We start from the raw sequence: 20120 nt of genomic DNA on the forward strand, positions 1-20120 counted from the left end.
TACTCTGGAATCTGGTTTATTAGCGGGGGATTGGAGTGGCTCTAGGGAAGGACAGTGTTGGGGCGAGGCCTCCAGTCACCCAGTTCCTCCCCGGGCTGCTCCTCCCGACTGGACCAGGGTAGCTTGAGCTGCTGGGAGTGGAATATCATGGGTGGCCCTTCCTGCAGGAGAAAAGAGCTTCCCTGCTGGGGAGGGGAGGCAGGCAGTGGGCAAGCCTCCCTAGCATCCGGTACAAGCAGCGTAGGCACAGATCTCACACGTGCTCGGGTCCTCAGCGATTTCCTCTGCATAAAAGAGATGGAGCCTCGTGAGAACCAGCGTTTCCTCGCAATACCCCTGCCGCCCTTGGCCCAGAGCTTGTACATCACCACCCAGCCCCCAGAGAATCCCAGCAGGCCCGTACTCTGACCTACTGGGCTTTTTGCCCCAAACCAGGGCACGCAGACCACTCAAACCAACCAATCAAAGCAGAGATTCCACCAGAAAGAGAGGCAACTAAGACCAGATGAACTGTCTTAGTTCCCAAACCTCAGCAGTTACAACTTGGAATTGAAGTGGGCGTGGAACAGACCCACCAATCAGAGCCAAGCTCCCTAGTTCCACCAATCAGAGCTGAGCCCTTCCTCCAAATCCCACCAATCAGAGCACATCTCTTCCTCATGTGCCACCAGAGTATTCCCGAGTCCCCTCAATCAGAGAGGAAGGAGGCTGCTCACCCAGCCTCTGAAGTATCTCCCGGGCATTGGGCACCTTGCAGAGAGGCTTGAGTTCTTCTGGAAAGTTTGGGTTGCTACAGAGGATGGGAACCACAGGTTCACCAGGGATGGGTGCAAACTTCCTGAGTTTCCCAACCCTGGGCTCCTGGGGCTCTTGGAGGTCTTTGAGCTTCTTCACTGACTCCAGAGAAAAGGAGAAATTTCCGTCCTGGAAAAGACAAGCCCAGAGCATGAGGCCAGGCTGCAGCCTGCTTCCTGACTGTGCCCCCCGTGCTGGCCCCGGTCCAGCCCAGCGGTGCTCATGAGTAGTATTCGCGGCATATGGGAGCCAGGCGATCCACTGAGGGGCACTGTGAGGGGCTGAGTTCAGGCCCCACGCCCTGGCTTGGCTCCATGATGCTGGACACTCCGGAACCCGCAAATTCTGCATGTTATATGGGGAATGGAGAAAATGGATGTGAAGCTCCAGTAACACCAAAGGTGCCTAATCAGTAGGAGCCAGTGTGCTGATTTTTAGGGAGAGGCAAAGGACCAGCACCCAGGCATGGTAGCTCCACATGGTCAAGCCCAGGCTGTCCTTCCCCTGCCTGAGAGCGGCGCTGCTCATTACCGGGCCCCCAGCTTCAGCCTACAGCCTGGGTTTTGTTTGAGAAGCAATAAAAGGCCTCCCGGAATCTGGCTTTGATAGAGAGCAGGGCCCCTGCTAGGTGCCAGCCTGGCCTGTCGCCAGCATTGGCACTGGTAGGCACACCCATCTGTCAGGACCTCCAGGTTGTCCATGTGGTTCCTGGGACCCACAGGGGTACTTTGGCTGAGCACGGAACTGAGGAGTAAGGTCTGGATTTAAATCCAGCTCCTGCACTTCCCACAGCCATGTGCCCATCGTCTGTTACAGAACTTTTGTGAGGCTCAGTTTTCCCCTCTGTAAAATGGGACTAATAATTCCTTTCTTCCAGGTTGATGATGGGGCTACAGTGAGGGGCTGGGGAAAGAATCGGCACATGGGACACTCAGTAAATTGGCCAGCTCCTCGCCTTCCCCATATGATTATTCCTCTTCCCTCCACTGGATTTCTTTCTCCTCCAAAGTTGAAGGGAAAGGTGTGTGTGTGGCCGGACTGAGCAGGAGCTCCTCAAAGAAGGCCAAACCTCAGACACACATCCGCAGTCTAGCCCCAAAGAGGAGGTATTCTCTCAGGGGACCAGCCCTGGGCACTAGGGGCAGGGAGCCAGCTGGGCCAGGGTAGGAACACAGGACTCACCTGCACGGTGACCCCTCCTGCCAGGACAGCCCAGGCCCCAAGGAGGCACAGTGCAGAGAGCAGGAGGGCATTCATGGCAGCAGTGTCCGAGGGAGGGGTGGCTGTTCTGGATGCCAGAGGGAAACAGCGGGACTTTTAAAGACGACAGGTTACTGAGTAACCCGGAAGCCTTTGTCAGTCTCATCTGCTCACCTGTCAGGCCTTATCAGACAAGGCTGAGACAGCCCTGGGAGATAAGAGCCAGGAAGGGGGACCCCTGGCCCCTCCCTGAGCACCCACTTTGACCCACAGCCGGGCTGGGTCCTGCGTTCATTCACCAACAAGGCACGTTCACTCACGACTGACCTGTGCTGGTGTGGGGCCCGCCGACCCAGCCCTTGAGGGGAGGGCCCAGCCCGACAGTGAAAGGCAGGGTGATTAGGGTAGGGTGATTAGGGTGAGGTAATGGGGATGCACTGGGGGCTGAGCTCTGGAGAATGGGTGGAGGTTTTCTCAGAGAAGGGACTGAGAACAGAAGGCCATTTCATGCCACATGGACAGCTAGGAGGTGAGACAGGCCTGGAATATTCAGGGAAATGTGAGAAATACCGCGCCGGAGGCTGCAGGGCAAGTCAGGGGCTGCGTTTGATGGCTGCAACTTCAAGGAAGCCCTCCGCACAGCCTGGGTTCAGTTCCACCTACTGCCCAGTTGTGGGGCATGTGAACTTGGGCCAATGCTTTCCGCTCTCTGAGTCTCGTCCCTTGTGTCACCTGTGGGAACCAAAAATGATACCTACCTCATGGGGTAGGTATGCGGTAGGCATTATTGTTTCGAGAATCAAGTGAGGTTTTAAAAACACTTAACTCAATGCCTGGCACACAGAAGGTGCTCAGCAGAGGTCCATTCCCCTATTATTTTTAGCAACCACAGCAGCTCCTGGTCCTCCCTGGCCCCTCTGGTGACCACCTGCCTGTCTCAGCCACAGGCTGTCCCCATTCTGTGCTGGTCCCCATCCTGTCCTGCCTGCCCTGCAGCCTCAGGGTGTCCTCGAATGAGCTTCTCCCCAATCCGCCCACCCCCTTGCCCCTGTAGATGCAGTCCCCTTTCCACAGATCACACTGGGGAATTGCTTGGCTGTGCCCGCGCCCCTCTAGACTCTGACCCCATTCAGACCGCGCCCTCAGCACAGCGTGCATTCACTGTGTACTGTTGTGAGCAGGAATCCCCAGGACACAGGAGAAAGGGTAACCCTGGGATTGTCATCTTTCTACTCAGCCAACATGGCCCGATGCCAGGACAGCCCTAGGGCGGGAGCTTGGGCAGGAATTCCTGGGTGGGGAGAGTCAACACTGAAGAGGGAATTGGAGAGAGCAGGGCCTGACCAAGAGGGAACTGCAGGGACAAGGCCCTCAGGGAGGGGCAGGGAGCTCCTGGCCCGGCTCCCAGGGCAGTCCTCACAGCTGCACTGGATTTCCCACCCCTTTCTGGTGAGTGTGTGTGTGTGTGTGTTAAGGGTGTGTGTGTCTGCGGAGACGTGTATGTCTGTATATGCCAAAGTGTCTGTATATACCCTGATAGGTGTGTGTAGCCAAGGCGTGTGTGTATATGTGCACGTGCTGAAGGTGTGTGTGTGTGCTGAGGCATGTGTGTACACTGAGGAGTGTATATGTATATGTGCTAAGGTGTATGTGTGTGTATACTGAGGGGTATATGTGTGTCCGTGTACACCAAGATATCTGTGTCTGTGCAAGGAGGTGTGCATATATACATCGAGGTGTGTGTGTGCCAGTGTGTACATACACAGGCATGTGTGTGTACACCAAGGTGTGTGTGTTTGCTGGGGTGTCTGCTGATGTGTGTGTATGTGCACTGAGGGGTGTGTGTGTGTATGCTCGTGTGTGTATATGCACTGAGATATGTGTGTGTACGTGCACTGAGGTGTGTGTGTGTATGCTGAGCTGAGGGCGTCTGCTATGTTGTGCGTATGTGTGCCGAGGTGTGTGTATACACTGAGGTGCATGTGTGTGCTGAGATGTGTGAGTGCTGATGTGTGTGTGCATGCTGACGTGTGTGTATACACTGAGGTGCGTGTGTGCTGAGGTGTGTGTGTGTTGAGGTATGTGTGTGCTGAGGAGTGTGTGTGTGCTGACATGTGTGCATACACTGAGGTGTGTGTGAGTGCTGATGTGTTTGTATACACTGAGGCGTGTGTGTGTGTGCTGACGTGTGTGTGTACACTGAGGTGTGTGTGTGTGCTGACGTGTGTGTATACACTGAAGTGTGTGTGCTGACATGTGTGTATACACTAAGGTGCGTGTGTTTGCTGAGGTGTGTGTGCTGACGTGTGTGTACACACTGACGTGTGTGTGCTGACGTGTGTGTATACACTGACGTATGTCTGCATACTGAAGTATGTGTGTGTGCCGAGGTGTGTATATACACTGAGGTGCATGTGTGTGCTGAGGTGTGTGTGTGTGCTGACGTGTGTGTATACACTGAGGTGCATGTGTGTGCTGAGGTGTGTGCTGACGTGTGTGTACACATTGAGGTGTGTGTGAGTGCTGACGTGTATGTGTACACTGAGGCATGAGTGCTGACGTGTGTGTGCTGACTGTGTATACACTGAAGTGTGTGCTGACGTGTGTGTATACACTGAGGTGTGTGCTGACGTGTGTATATACATTGAGGTGTGTGTGTGTGCTAACGTGTGTATACACTGAGGTGTGTGTGTGCTGTGTGTGTGTGCTGACGTGTGTATACACTGAGGTGTGTGTGTGTGCTGAGGTGTGTGTGCGTGCCTGGACACGTGTGTGTGCCCACCAAGGTCAGCCACGCAGTGACCCCTTTGCTGAGTGCAGGTGGGAATGGGCGTGGGAGTGAGTGTGGTTAGGGGAAGGAATAGGGCTGAGGGTTGGGGCATGGGACCTGGATGCTGAGCAACAGGAGGTCGGGGGATGGAGCTGGGGGAAAGGTGAGGGGCAGGAGATTCGGAGGCTGGGGTGGGGATGAGCACTGGGAGAAGTTCCGGAGTGTAGTGCAGCTGAGGTCCATGCTAGACTGGAGCCGGGGCTTACGGAGACTGGAGCGGGGTTGAGTTTGGGGCTCAATTCGGGTGACACCAAAGTAGGTTTGGATTAGGGTCAGGTTGAGATGGAGCTGAGATTGGGCCAGGTAAATTAGAGTTAGGTGTGGAGCCGAGGGCGCAGTCCAGACTGGGCTGATGTGGTGCTTGTAACCGACGTGGAGGCTGGTTTGGGCTAGGTCGGGGCTCATTGGCAGGACTGGGATTGGAGTTGAGTTTGCAGCAGAGATTGGAGGTGTGGCTGGGTCAGGTTTATGATGGGGGTGGGTCTGGTTTAACTGTGACGCTAAAGCTGGGTTGGGATTTGACTTCCAGTTAAGGATGGGGCTTAGGTGGGGCCACCAGGTTGAGCAGCTGTTTTTTATGACTCATTTTGGTCTTTCCCCTCCCAAGCTGTGGCAGGAATGGGGGTAAAGGGCAGGGGCTTTCATCCCTGAGCCTTTCTCCCACAGCCCCCCTGGCCGAGGCTTGCCTGCTATAAGGCAGGGATGGAGTAGAGTGGGTTCAGGAGTGACATCACTCTACACTGTGGGAAAGAGGAAGTGGCTCCTAGGCCATGGCCCTTAGGGTCCTCCCCTACCCAACTCCACCTCTGACCTCTGCCCTGGGAAATGGGAACCAACTCCCCTTCCCTTGTTCCCCAAGCCCCTCTGCCTAGTCTGGCCCCAGTTGTGAGTTCAGGCCCCCTCCCTCCTGAACCTCCAGTGTGCTCAGAGCCTCTGCAGCCTGCTCTGAAGCTGCTGGAAGTTGGATCTTGGGCTCTTCCCTGAACTCCAAGCTTCCTGCCTCCCACCCCAGCCCACACCCTGAGTACTCAGGCCCTGGTCCCCAGCACCCCCACATCCCTCATTCTTCCCATATGAGTAGAAGGACGGTCTGAGACTGTTTGGGTTTCCCACACTGCCTTTTCTGGCAAACTCTTGCTCCTAAATAGCCTTCCAGGCCATGCCACCTGTACTGCCTGCCTCCCCCTCTGAAAATCCATCAGCGACTGCCCAAAACCTTTGGAAGAAAGTCAGCCTCCCTTGCCTGGCATTCAAGGTTTTTGTGATCGGGCCCCTGCTGAGCTCTTCATTCAACCAGGATCCCAAAGGACTCCCTGGAGTGGACCCGGAAGGAGGGACCTAAACGTGGGGTGCTGTGGCTTCAGGGGCTCAGGCTTCAGAGCCAGGCAGCCCTGTATTAGAATCCAGTGTCACTGGCCGGGTGCGTGGTGGCTCACGCCTGTAATCCCAGCACTTTGGGAGGCTGAGGCAGATGGATCACGAGGTCAGGAGTTCAAGACCAGCCTGGCCAACATAGTGAAACCCCGTCTCTACTAAAAATGCAAAAATTAGCTGGGCATGGTGGCACATGCCTGTACTCCTAGCTACTTGGGAGGCTGAGGCAGGAGAATTGCTTGAACCCATGAGGCAGAGGTTGCAGTGAGCCAAGATCGCACCACCACACTCCAGCCTGGGCTACAGAGCAAGGAAAAAAAGAAAAAAAAGAATCCACTGTCACCATTCAAAAGCTGCATGACCTTTCTGAGCCTCAGTTTCTGCTCTAAAAAATGGAGACAATAACAGCTAGATTGCAAATTTCAGTTTTTCTGGAAGACTGTCCTAACTGACCCCAGCCCCAACAAGCCTGGGTTAAGACCATTTCTGCTCCTCTGAGCTCCACCAGCCTCCTACACCTTTCCCATCATAAAACTTAGCAAATTGTCTGTCTAGCCTACTGCCCTGGGAGCGGCTGAAAGCAGAGACTGTGTCCTACTCGACTGAGGCCCTGGTACTCATACAAGGCCTGGCACTTAGTAAGTACCACTAAGTCTTTAAAGAAGGAGGCAGGTTGGAGCGTTTGTAATGATCATCGCATTAATGACAGCAGCTAATATTTATCAAGACTCACTCTGTGCCAGGCTCTGGCCAAGTGCTTTACAAGTGTGGAAACCAGACTCGCTCCCTAAAGCCCCGCCACCCCTCACCCACTGCCAGAAGCTGCAGAGGCTCTGCCCTGCTGTTGGACCAGTCTTCCAGTCTCTGTGAGGATGCTGATGTTTGATTCTTGTGTCTGGTGATCTTATCATGGCTCCTGTGTGCACATTAAAACTGGGACCATTAAGACTCGGTCCCCCCATTCCCACAGGCCCAGAGGCCTAATCAGACCTCAGCAGGAAGGCCTGGAACAGAGCCCAGGTGGGAACCTGAAGACTGCAATACAGATCTGTGTAACCTTGAAAGGGGTGTGGTCCACAATACGCAGCCTCTCCAACCTGCTTGTAAATGTGTCTTGGAGGGTGTAACAATCTCTGGCCCCTATAACAATCCAGAACTGCCTGAGGCAGACATTACAATATTGTGAACCTCCTGACAGCACTGGAAACACCTAAGAAATAACTGCATAACCCTATTTTATACATGGGTAAACGGAAGCCCAGAGGCTCGGAGAGGTTAAGGAAGTATAACTTTCCCAAAGGCGCATACAGGTGTGCTGTGTACAGTTGTATTGGTTGTGCACTGCACACAGGTACCCGACCAACAGAGAGCATAAGTGTGGAAACAAGCATGGGACTACCTCAGTCTAGAGGAAAGCACAATACTTCAGACTTATTGCCAGATGGACTGGGTGGCAGCTGTGATTTCACATAGCTAGAAATCCCAGAACAGAATCCAGTTCTCTCAACTGCCAAAGAAAAGCCTAAATTTCTACTGAGTCCATCCCATTCCTCTGCACTGTCTTGCTGGTCCCAAACACCCATTTTTCCCCCTTCTAGGGAAAAGGAAAAAGAAAGGAGTGGCCACTAAGTCAGACCCTGTGAGGCAGGTCAATGATGTCCATCTTAGAGGATGAAACTGAGGCTCTTAGAAAGAGTGCTCAACGTCACACGGAAAGGGATGGCTGAGTTGGAATTGGAAGCCTTTTGGCTGCAGCCCAAGTCCAGGCTTGAGTGGAGGGATCCCTCCCCTACCCCCAGGCCCCAGGTGGCCCGGCTCTTTCCCTTGATGCTCCAGGGGGCAGCTGGGGAGTGGGCAGGGGGCGTGCCTGGCTGTTTGTTCAGCGGTGTCGTCTCAGGGCCCTGTGGTGTGACCAGGAAGAGGTGGTGGAGAAGCTCCGTTCACCATCTGCTCCCCGGACAGCAGCTGCAGCCTTCTCCCGCGTCCCCCAGCCTGCTTTGGGCATTGGCCACCAAGACAACCTCCCATGCCCAAAGGCTGACAGGGAAGGAGAGCACAGCTGGAGCTCCCGCCACCTGCCCCCATAGAAGACGCTCACAGAGCCCACAGGCTACAGGGAGGGTAGGGCATGGGCACAGACTCCCTGGGATGAGGGAGGAACAAGCTGAGGCTACCGGTCCTCCTGGCACCAGGTCAGAGGATGCTTGCCCAACAAGGCGGCATTTGCAGCAGGCCTTGATCCATGGGAAGATTTGGACCCATCGAGGGGAGAATTGTGAGGCAAAGGCCTGGCAGCAGAAAGTGCAGAGGGCAAAGCAGGGGTGGCTGTGGTGGAATCAGAGGGTGTCTCAAGGACTCATGGGCCAGCAGCCCAGAGAAGGCGGTTTCACACAGCGGGCTGAGGAGTTTTGCCCTTCACCTGGTGACAGCGGGGAGCTATAGGAGGCTTCAGAGTAGGGGAGGCCTTGGTAAGAGTCGTGATTCAGAAGGAGCGCCCTGGCACTCGGCGTTGAAAGTGGACTGTCTAGCGATGGCTGCTGCATGGGTCCAGAAGAGAAGGTCTGTGTTCCACTCCTGGCAGTGCCCTAGAAGGGCAGGGGGTGCATTGGAAACATAAAATGGCAGGAAAAGCAACTGGTCTTGGCAACTGGGCAACAGATGGAGGAGAGGGAGGGAGACAGAGAAGGGAAGACCGCTCTTGGGACCTAATATGTGCCAGGGCAGCTTGCCATCTGACTCCTAACTGATGGTCTCAGTAACACGTTGAGGTAAGGTATTATATCCCCATTTTACAGATGAGCAAACTGAGGCTCAGAGAGGGCAATGTCTTACCCAAACAGAATTCTAGGTTCTTCTGACTCCAAACTCTAAATCCTTTCCATTGCCTCAAGTATTTTGCTAGCCTATGGGGCCTGCAGGGAACATGCAGGCTGAGCTGCTCTTCCTGGAGCAACTTTTGGTGTAAAAGCCTTAGGGCAGCAGGGGAGGGGCTGCCTAGGGACAGGAGCAGGTATAGATCTGGGATCTAGCTCAAAGGGATAAAGGAGGGAGGAGTCCTCACAGCCACAAGGACAAGCCAGGGATGTGATAAGAAAATTTGTATCAGACCCACAGGCGTAACCCTGACAGTGCCTGTGAACCCAGCTCCACTCCAGGCAAGCGTCTCCCTCCTCCTGCAAGTTCCCCTATTCCTAGTGGGAGGAGTGAGTGGCTATCAAGTCATCACATTTGAGTGAGGAGCCATCTTCCTGTCTCCTGTCTCCTTTATGGGTACACACAGATACACAAAGTCCCAGTCACTATCACACAGGCTACCATGTATCACATGCTCAGCCACAGACACATGGTCACACAAGCATACAAGCACACGCACAAGGCCTTGCTCACATGTGGTCACACACACACACAGTCACACGGAAACAGAGGGCTGGTCCAGGAAGGGCTCTGCCTGTGAACGTCACTCAGGCATGGGATGGTTAGGAAGTGTCCTTGGACGTCTTTATTGCCATTGTCTGGGACAGGAAGTTGCCTCTCTGGCTTCTGGGGACTGCGGGGTGAGAGTGGTGCCATCCATCCACCGTGAGGTCAGTTCAGGCTTGCCTCTGGGGTAGGGTGACCAGAGGGTGGTCAGGGCAGCTGGGGAGTGCTATGGAAGAGACAGCGTGCCCTCGAGAAGAGCAGGCGCACCTGGGGCAGATGTGGGTTCCTATCCTCTTGCCAGCCTCGCTAGCTGGCTTTGACCTTGGGCAAATCACTTCACCTCTCTGAGTTGGCAATGTCCAGCCATAAAAGATTATGACACCAACCTCACAAGACACCTGGGCATGTTCACTCAGATAATGGCTGTCCAGTGCCAGGCAGGGACCTGGCAAATGTGGCAATAACCATCGTGTTTGTGACAGCCGCAGGAGTTGGTGTACAAGTGGAGACGAGGCCTGCTCCGGCTCAGAGGCAGGCTGGTGGGGGGGGGCAAGGGGAGCTGCCCAGTGGCAGGGAGCATGGCTGGCTGGACCACAGGCCTCTCTATGCTTGCAGAAACCATGCCAGCCCCCAGCATTAGCTGGCCCCAGAAGAGGAAGGGGCAGAGCCTGAGGAGCCTCAGTGTGGGGTTGACAGTGGGCACCTTCTCCCACCTGAGCCCTGGAGCAGGGGAGCCGTAGGCACCAGGGGGCTGGGATGGCAGCAGGCTTCAGAGGCAGCTCTAGAGTGGGCCCCAGCAGTATGTGGCTGAGAACTAGAGTCTCCTTGGCTTCCTCCAGCAAGCTCTGACACAGGAGAGGAGGGGCACAGATTCTAAGGGCTGGCTAGTGGAATCCCTACCTTTCTTTAGGAGCACCCAGCTCTGGGGGCTGCAGAGAAAGGGAGCACAACCCTACGTAAGCGTAAAGGAAACCTTCCAAAAGAGGAAAGGTGCAGAGCCGGCAGCCCCACCCTCTAGTGGCCACAGGCGCTCACTGCAGCCTCATTGCGAAATAGCTTTGGCTTTGTTTTAAGGCCCTCATTCTCTGCCTGGTCCTTCTGGGAACAGGGCCTGAGACAGCACAGTGTGGTGGTGAATGGTGCAGACACTGGAGCTGGATGGCCTAGGTTCAAAACCCCAGCTTTACTGTTGTTATTACTATTATTACCTCTACCACTTACAAGCTGAATGACCTTGGGCAAGGGACTTCATTTCTGTGGCTCTGCAAGATGAAGTTGATAATAACAGTATCTACCACACACAGTTATTTCAAAGAGTAAATATGATAATCCACATCAGGTGCTTAGAATAAGTAATATTAAGTAACAGGAACTTTTAATAAAGAGTAGCTGTCCAATTCTGTACTTCTGAGGTCAGCATTGTTTAGGGGGCACTGCAGGAGAGCTGGGGGCTGAAGCCCTGACCTAGGGTTGAATTCTGGTTCTGATGCAGTCAATTACCAAGTCTCTGCTTTGCCATGTTGGCTAGTCACATATATTAAGGGAAGAGTCCAAGGAGGTAAGTTCAAAAATAACTCTTGAAACTCCTTTGGGAAGGCAGCACTTTCGTGGATAAACATGTCTCAATAAGCCCAATCTACCTGGCCAGATTTTCTCGTTCTTGGTTGAAGTCTGTCTTTGAGCATCAGAGGAAGCCGCTGGCTTGAACCCAGGACAATGCTGCACCAAACACGTGTATCTTTATCCACTGGAATCAACTCAGTAATGAGATGCTCACGCAGAAGGTACATGAAAGCAAGTACCAGTTATAGGCTCAGATTTGAACCTTCCATCTCACACTCAGGGGCACATGTCCATCAGAGTTGGATACTCCACCATCACATTATTTAAAATTTCTATTCCTTCTCTTTTTGGCCAAGGGTATACAACTGAATTTACATGCTTTGATTGAACACATTCATGATACAACTCCGTTGTGTCTCACCTCTTCAAAGCTGTTTCCTCTTCTGTAAAATGAGGGCAGTAAGAGTACTACATCATCAGGCTATTGTGTAGATCAAATAAGACAGTATGTGTAGGAATTTTAAATCGCTGCCAGGAAAACGACTTTCTTGATTCTCTTCCCCCAAATTTTCCCTAACTAGCTGGGTGAAAAGTGAGCAGACCTTTCCCTCTCTGGGTCTCAATGTTCTCCAACAACAAAATGTGGGGGTTTAGTTGATTTCTAAGGCCCCCTCGTAAGTTTTTAGGATAGTGCTGTAATTCTAGGGCGTTTAATGCAGTCAAAACTTCAATGCATTTGATCTTAGTCAAAAGGCCAAGAAGCGATCAAGCCTTCAATGAACGTTAACTGATGCTTACATGGTTTTTCCAGGACTCCTTTACCCAACTGATAAGGGTCACATCTATAAACAGCAGCCCTTTGCACACTGTAATATCTTAAAACCTTGAGAATCATGCATGCATCTTAATCGCCTTATTTCTCATTTGATCAGCAGAAGTATACTTCAGCTGCATCTGAATCAGCAGAAGTGACCACATTTAGTGGTGCCCTTACTACGGTCCTTCAGAGGCACCGCGAATGACAAAGGCTTACCTGTGATGGGAGTGAAGCACAGCTTTCCCTCCAAGGCACACACACAGACACATGGACACACACACAGAGGACAGTCACTATTCTTGGCTTTGGGAAAATTCTTTTTTAGACAGCAGTGAAGTAAAAGGAAATGAACTCTGGAGTTAGGCCTGGACTGAATTATTCCAGCTCCTCTATTAGCTGTGAGAATTTGGGCAGGTTAACTTTTCTGGGCCTTGTTTCCCTATCTGTGAAACTGCCATAGATGTTTCTGGTACCACTGTGTGGGTTAAGTTAGAAGCAGCCTGAGGCTTTGGGTAGATCTTGGGATTGATGAAAAGGTCCCCCTTCTAGAGTGGGAGGGACTCCAGGTTAATCTCACTTCCGCCACATGGCTGGTCTGCCCGTTGCTTGGCCTGTCCGGGCCTGTTTCCACATCAGCGAAGTGGGGACAGCATTTCTCACAGAATTGCTATGCTCAGCTCTTGACCAGCAGCCCGGCACTTCTCCCTCCTCAACCCACAACCCCCACGCTAAGGGAGCTCCCATGGCTTGCTCAAGGTGATGGTATAAATGGCAATACCTCCTCCCATCTGTCTGGGACCTTTTGAAGACTCAACTTAGCAGCCCATACCTGGAGCCCTTCCTAAACCACTGCCTCAATCCTCAGTATGACCTCATTCCTCACCACCAGAATCTTGCCTTACCAGAGCATACCTTCAGAATAGCCTCCCTGGGCTGGCATTTGCTACCTGTCCTGGGCAAGTCTGTACCCCATAAAGGCAGGAACTGTGGCTTCCTCATCTCTGGATTTCTCGTGAGAGGGTTTAACACAGAGTATGTGCTCAGCAAATGTAAAACCCTACTTTCACCTTTTGGAAATGGCTCTGGGAAGGCAGTGCTGGGGCCAAGACGGGGCAAGGGCAGGGGGTAGGGAGAGGGGAATTCCCTCAGGAAGTATGAGAGGATTGTGTAAAAAACATGATGCCTGGAATCAAATGACCTAGATTCAAACCTCCGCTCTATCACTTGCCAACTAAATAATCTAGACAAGTTTCTATACCTCTATCTGAGCTGTTCCCATGTCGGTAAAAGGAGGACCACAGCATCTACTTAGCACAGCACCTGGCACATACTGAGTACCAGTATGCTTTATGTCCCATGTGCTGTTCTAAATGTTTAAATGTACTAATTTATGTAAATCCCACTACAACTCTGGGAGGCAGATACTATCCTCATTGTACTGGCACTGCAAATAAGGAAAATGAAGCCCAGGGAAACCCAGTGACTTCCCCAAGTTCATGGAGCTAATGAGATGCTCACTAAATGGCAGCAATTACTGTTCTCAGGTAGTAATGCAAGGGACACAATCTCAGTGACCCCAAGGACTCTGGGGTCCTGGCTGTGGGGTTTCTGCACCTGGACTAGCTCCATTCTCACTTCTTCAATTACAGCCAACGACGGAGACCAGTGTTGTAAATAGAGTTAACATAATATATTTATTTTAAGTGCCATTCATGCATATCAGTTCTGGCAGCAACAATCCTAATGACACTTGGAATATTTCTTTACAGCACTAAACAGTTACAAAGAATGGTTGCCGTTCATCATAGAGGCAAAATATGAAATCGTGCAATAGCAAAACTGTAGAAACATTAAAACACTGTCCAACAGCAGTACAGAGAGCAGGTTGTATCTGCACAAAAAGCCAATGCATTTTCATCACATATATACAATATAGATATGTACACATCACCCTCTGAATGAACAATATCAAAATACTCTATTCCATTTGAAATTATCCCCGGATTGATTCCCTCCCACTTCAAAGGACATCTGAGAGACATGTATTTACAAGAACACACATGAATACATTTACATTTCAAAAACTGCCACAAATGCCAGTCGGATTATTCTCCTGGACAGAGTACCCCCATTTGTTTACATGCATTTAATGTTCTTTCCCCCTATAGTCTTCAGTCAATTTAAGCCCAAGACAGAACCTGTTCTGCATTAGCAACTACTATGCGAAATGGCCACTAGAGGGACTCTCTGCACCTCACCAGGTAACCCTGTCTGTGGCCAGGGCCCACAGAAAACGCCTGTCCTGGGCTCCTAGACCACCTGGATCACAGGAGAGTGGGATGGGTCTGGGTGAAGGCTTTGCCTCCATGGCCATTCTTGGTAAGTTTAAATTCTCATAAAAATATTGATCACTGCAAATCAGTAAATGATTGCCAAATGGGAAATTCGCTTCACACAATTTATAAAATCATCATCAGTGGTTCTACTCAAATCACTCAGTATGATACTGCATTCCAATATCCAAATTGTTTAAAGTGCACATTGCTACCCAAGCAATTAAAACAGTTTCAAAACAGCTATTTTGGTGTCTAGAAAACAGTGACTTAAGCAAACCATTGAAAATCACCCCCTCTTTTTTCAAGCATTTACTCTGCAGGCTGCCATCTCATCTTGCCTCTGATCCTTCTAAGAGGGGCAAGTTGGCTGCCTTTCCAGAATCCTCTGATTTTCGTTGATCCAAGGGGCTGGAACTGAGCTTCCTTTTTCATGCCAAGTAGGGTCCAAACAACAGAGAAACATAAAGCTCTTCCTTTCTCCCCAACCTCACCAGCCCTTACCATGGCTGGCTTCCCAGTGATTCATTCAAGGCAACACTTCATTAAAACACACACGTGTGCGCGCGCGCGCACAGGCACACTCTCTCACACACAGCACACATACACAGAAACAAAAGATGTTTGTTTAGTTCAAGTAGAGATTACTCAACCATAAAATCACCAAGGCTAATTAAAGTGATTTAGCATGGCTGCTAAGACCAGAGATGCTAAAAAGCAACCAGTGAGCAGTTACTACTCTTTGACTTGATGGAATATTTTTCCCCATTAGAACTGACATTTTCTTTTGGTCTAAGGAATCAATTAAAAATCTATTCATCCAAAAAAAAACCCCTCATTTCTTCTAGTTTTATCATAAAACTAAGATAAATCAGTCCATGCAAACTGTGATATGACATGAAACAAAACAAACCACCACCACTAAAAAAACCATTAAGAGGTGGGCTGCATTTCAAAGAAAGGGAACAAATGTCATGCATACACAGACACACAGGACAACAGAAACAGCAGGCTACATAATATCTACCTTAAACACTGAAGCAAATAAAACTGTAAGTGGCTCTATCCTCCTTTCAAGACAACCTAGAAGATGAGTGGGGAAACTTGCTTTAGAAACACTGCCCTGCTATTGTTGCCCAAATGGAATCTGATTCAAATTCCAGAAAAATCCGATTTAACTAATAAGTCTGAATTAGCAAGAATGCCAAGAGAGAGAAATCTATTCACATGGTAAAAGGAGTGATGATAGAGAATGACACAATGTCTCTCTGAGTGTCTTGTCTGTAAATTCTTATCAAGAAAAGTAATTCTGGGCTGGCCGCAGTGGCTCACACCTGTAATCCCAGCACTCTGGGATGCTGAGGCAGGCAGATTGCCTGAGCTCAGGAGTTTGTGACCAGTCCGGGCAACATGGTGAAACCCCGTTTCTACTAAAATACAAAAAATTAGCTAGGCATGGCGGTGTGCACCTGTACTCCCAGCTACTCGGGAGGCTGGGGCAGGAGAATTGCCTGAACCCAGGAGCTGGAGGTTGCAGTGAGCCAAGATCGTGCCACTGCACTCCAGCCTGGGCAACAGGGTGAGATTCCACCTCAAAAAAAAAGAAAGTAATTCTGTGCTTTCAGACACATTTTTCCTTAATGAACCCAACAGGAGCCGAGCATTCACAGAAGGTAGCAATAAATATTAAAATAACACTTCTGAATAATAAATACATAGATGAATGTGGAAGCACTGATGTGTTTAAAGAGCCAAGCAATGCCCAACTTCTTACCAAACAAATTTTAGAGCTGTTATAACACAGATTTTGAAAAGCAGACATAAATACTCTATGATCCCCCAAGCATCAAAACCAATTTGGTCAGTTCTTCATGCTGCTCAGGAGCAACATGCCCCTATGGATTGTTGGAGAGTCTCAAATCCTGGGTTCCTTGACTTAGTAGGTAGAACTCATTACCCACATTTCTAAAAAAGATTAAATAAGGGGAACTGGCTTTGGAAAAAATCTATTTCCTTTCAGTTTCCTACATCAGTTAAAAGCATCCTGCAGAAAATAGCCTAACAAGGAATAAAAACTGACAATAACTTTCCTTTCAAGACATAATAATCCAATTAGAAAAAACTGAAGCCTTTCAGTAATTTTTGTACATATATTTACACATATGTATCTTTATATAAACTGCTTGCAGCAAAATAGGCTCCGTCTGAAAAATCAGTCTGGCACTTGTGGTTAACATCAAACTGACACAAATACACAAAAAGCCGTCCAAATCACACAACAGTTAGGAGCTACATAGGGCAGCTGGCAGGGAGACAAACATGTAGTACTTGTTCGGGTCAGATAAAAGCAGTAAGTTATCCAGCTAAAATCCTTCTGATTGTCTTCAAAAGTAATTTTGATAACATTGGTAAAGTGATTAGGAAGTTTGTTTTCTCAACTGGATTCTCTTAAAACCTTTCCCTTCACTGCACAGAAAGGTAACGTTAGGGTCTGGTGTCTTGCAGAAACAAGCCCTACACAATTGAATCCCAATCAAAGTCATCCTGGATGTCATCTGGAGGCAGGGAGCGCCGCATCTGGAAGGCTTGGGAAGGCATCATGTGCTGCTGGTTCATGGCTCTGTGATGGCCTGGAAGGAAAGAGGCAATATTAGCAGCGACTTGGGTAGAGAAGAAAGTAAGAAATAAACTAACTCCTACTGTGTACTTCCTATATGCCAGGTACACATTATCTCACTAATACAACCATAAGCCTTCAAAAAGTGTCTCTTATGATCCTCATTTTATAGGTAAGAGGATAGTATTGGTTTAAGAGGATGAGTAAATTACCCAAAGTCACACAACCACTAGGGGGCAAAGATAGGATCTGAGGTCAGTTCACTTGACCCACACTCCTTCCGTTATACCAGGCTGCAGTAAGGAAGACACAAGAAAAGTGCCAATGTAGCCACTGCTCTTAGTCTGTTTTGCTCCAATATGTTGTTTCAGTAACGTGAATCGGCTCCCATGAGAATGGTAAACAGGATAATGATGGCAGTGCACCAATGATGTCATACTGAATTTTCCCCAGCAAGCTAATTTCTGTGCCACCAAGTAACATCAAGTGAACGCAGAGAACATCAACAAGGGAACACAGGAAGCCAGGAGGAACCACAGTTGAGTACAGAATGCCCACCTTCCCATCCTCTTCTTGCACCGGTTTGGCCATGTGCTGTTACTGTATCTTGACAGACCCCCTTCTAAACCAGCTGGTTTTTAAAAGTAAAGGTTGATATTTACTTGTAGAATTCTTTCTTTTATTACAAATTATACATATCCTTTTAACTGTTGTGGAAGTTTAACTGGATTATTTTTCTAGTACTCTGATTACAAAATTTCAAGTAGTCTGCTACTCATTTTTCTCATATGCCCTGAAATATTTTCTTGTACAATTATTTAATGCTAAGGTTTTCAGTATATCACAATATAGGCAAAATGCCTTCATTGAAAAAAAACCTCTAAGTTCCTTAATGTGGGTCAGGCACTAATTTACACAATTCTCATTTAATCCTAACAACTCGAGGACCTAGGTAGTGTTATTAGCCCCCTGTACAAACAGGGAAGCTGAGGTAGGAGGGTTAGGTAGCTTGCCTAACATCACACAGCCATTAAGTGGCAAAGCATGAAGATTTAAACACAAGCATTCTGGCTCCAGAGTCTTATCCACCTTATGGTGCTACTTACAATTTACTAGTAAGCACTCACAACAGTAACATTCCTTCCCCTTTCAGCAAAGGACGTATCACTTGGTCCCAACTCCTTCCTCACTGCTGTCTACCACACAGTTCTTCAAGGTTTTAATTCTACCCTCAACCCCATTACCTTTACGTCTTTTCCTCAAAGAGCCTAAGTAAAGGATTGTGTGGTATGTTGAGAAAAACAATGGACTCTGAATCCAGACACTGGGGCTTGAGTCTTGGTTTGGCCACTCACTAAACTGGGTGGCCTGGGCAAGGCGTTTCTCCTTCGGAGCCTCCATTATCCTAAGGGATCCTTAAGACACTTTCCAGCTCTAACAATGTGCCGTATTCCCCTGGCTAAATGAAACGTATCCTGCATTCAAGAACCCAGCGGGAAAAGTTTATGAACCAGTTAACTCCTAAAATTTACCTTCTCTATGAGGTACTTCCCTGGAAACTACAGCTGTGGGAACTCCATTAGAATGAATGAAGCAGAATCTACAGGAGCTAATAAAGTAGGTTCCTAAAACCTGCTAAAGTCCTGTCAAGCACCCTCAACTGTGACCCCAGGACTTCTTAGAGAGGCAAGACAATAAATAATTAGAGTAAGTAGAATCATTGCATCTTGGGCTAAAAAGGACTTCAGGTCCTACAGTCTAAACACCAACTGATGCTTGAATCCCTTCATTAGCACTAGTGCCAAGTGGCTGTCCAGACATTGTCCCCTAGCCCCTCTTAACAGGGGGTTCTCTCCTTGAAGCCGCCTCATTCACCACTGGGAAAGCTAACACTTCTCAGTATTAAACTCTGGGTAATAAATCACACACACACACACACCCAGACACACATTACCTGCCATCGTTGTTCCTGGAGTGCTGAGTGCCTGTGGGATATGAGGATAACCAGGGGGTGGCATCACTGAAGGAGGGAGATTTTGCCTAGAATCTATGTACAAATTTCCTAATCAGATTAAAAGCAGAAAGAGGGAAAATATGTTACCACAAATAAAACAAATGGAGTACTAAAATCTTAACAGAATTGTTATCCTGAAAGTAAACTAAGCAGGTAAAGTGAGGAAAAAAGAGGAAGAAAATATTACTCCTTTTAGATGCTGTAACTGTGGTCTTGGCCTTTTGAACAGGGTGCCAGGCTGGGTGTGAACACACTGGAACTAATGCTGGCACTGCCACTAACTGTAGGCTGGTAGGCAAGTTATGTCTATTATTGTTCCTGTCATATACCTCATTACAATTCAAAAGTATTTTTGTATCCATTACTTCATCTGACCCTCCCACTAAGCCCCAAAGGAGGGCAAGACAGGGATTGTTATATCCATTTTACAGATGAGGCAATTGAAACTCAGAAAGGCTAACTTGACTTGCCCAAAGACATGTTAGTTTGACAGTGCTAGGACTAGAATCCAGATCTCCTAACTCATGGACTCTTTTTTTTTGAGACAGGGTCTCACTCTGTCACCCAGGCTGGAGTGCAGTGGCGTAATCTCACCTCACTGCAACTTCTGCCTCCCGGGTTCGAGCGATTCTCCTGCCTCAGCCTCCCAAGTAGCTGGGATTACAGGCATGCACTACCATGCCTGGCTAATTTTTGTATTTTTAGTAGAGATGGGGTTTCACCATGTTGGCCAGGCTGATCTTGAACTTCTGACCTCAAGTGATCCACCTGTCTCGGCCTCCCAAAGTGCTGGGATTACAGGCATGAGCCACAGCACCCAGACACTCATGGACTCTTTCTACATCACCACTTATTCGCTATTTCCCTGATGTTCTCACCCTTGAAGCAGGCCTAACCATGTGTGCCCTTGTGCCTGGGAAGCACAGGCCTAACCATGTGTGCCCTTGTGCCTGGGAAGCACAAAGTAACAGTAAAGATCTGCACATGGTAAAAGAGCTACATCAAGCAATGATGATTAAAAACATATTATTCTGAGCAAGGCATGGTGGCTCAGGCTTGTAATCCCAGCACTTTGGGAGGCAGAGGTGGGCAGATCACCTGAGGTCAGGAGTTCGACATCAGACTGGCCAACATGGCAAAACCCTGTCTCTACTAAA

At 49.4% G+C, this 20120-nt stretch overlaps 2 protein-coding genes across 3 annotated transcripts in view; both read right to left on the reverse strand.

Annotated features, from left to right (window-relative positions):
• GUCA2A (guanylate cyclase activator 2A (guanylin)) lies at positions 1 to 2079 on the reverse strand. The gene is made up of 3 exons (XM_011944901.1): positions 1978 to 2079; positions 717 to 924; positions 1 to 284 (listed from the first exon to the last, which is right to left on the reverse strand). The coding sequence occupies exons 1-3, from the start codon at positions 2050 to 2052 to the stop codon at positions 220 to 222; spliced, it is 348 nt and encodes a 115-aa protein (XP_011800291.1). The 5' UTR covers positions 2053 to 2079; the 3' UTR covers positions 1 to 219.
• Positions 2080 to 13665: 11586 nt separating this feature from the next.
• The window catches only part of FOXJ3 (forkhead box J3), a 163308-nt gene continuing 156853 nt past the window's right edge, over positions 13666 to 20120 (reverse strand). For both annotated transcript variants that reach the window (XM_011944912.1, XM_011944921.1), the window contains exons 12-13: positions 18904 to 19011; positions 13666 to 16962 (exon numbers count right to left, since the gene is read on the reverse strand). In XM_011944912.1, coding sequence (XP_011800302.1) covers positions 16847 to 16962; positions 18904 to 19011 — 224 coding nt within the window. In that variant the 3' untranslated portion in view covers positions 13666 to 16846. The remainder of the gene's footprint in view (positions 16963 to 18903; positions 19012 to 20120) is intronic.

Source organism: Colobus angolensis, unplaced genomic scaffold (assembly GCF_000951035.1).
Source record: "Colobus angolensis palliatus isolate OR3802 unplaced genomic scaffold, Cang.pa_1.0 Scaffold106, whole genome shotgun sequence".
Classification (NCBI taxonomy): domain Eukaryota; kingdom Metazoa; phylum Chordata; class Mammalia; order Primates; family Cercopithecidae; genus Colobus; species Colobus angolensis.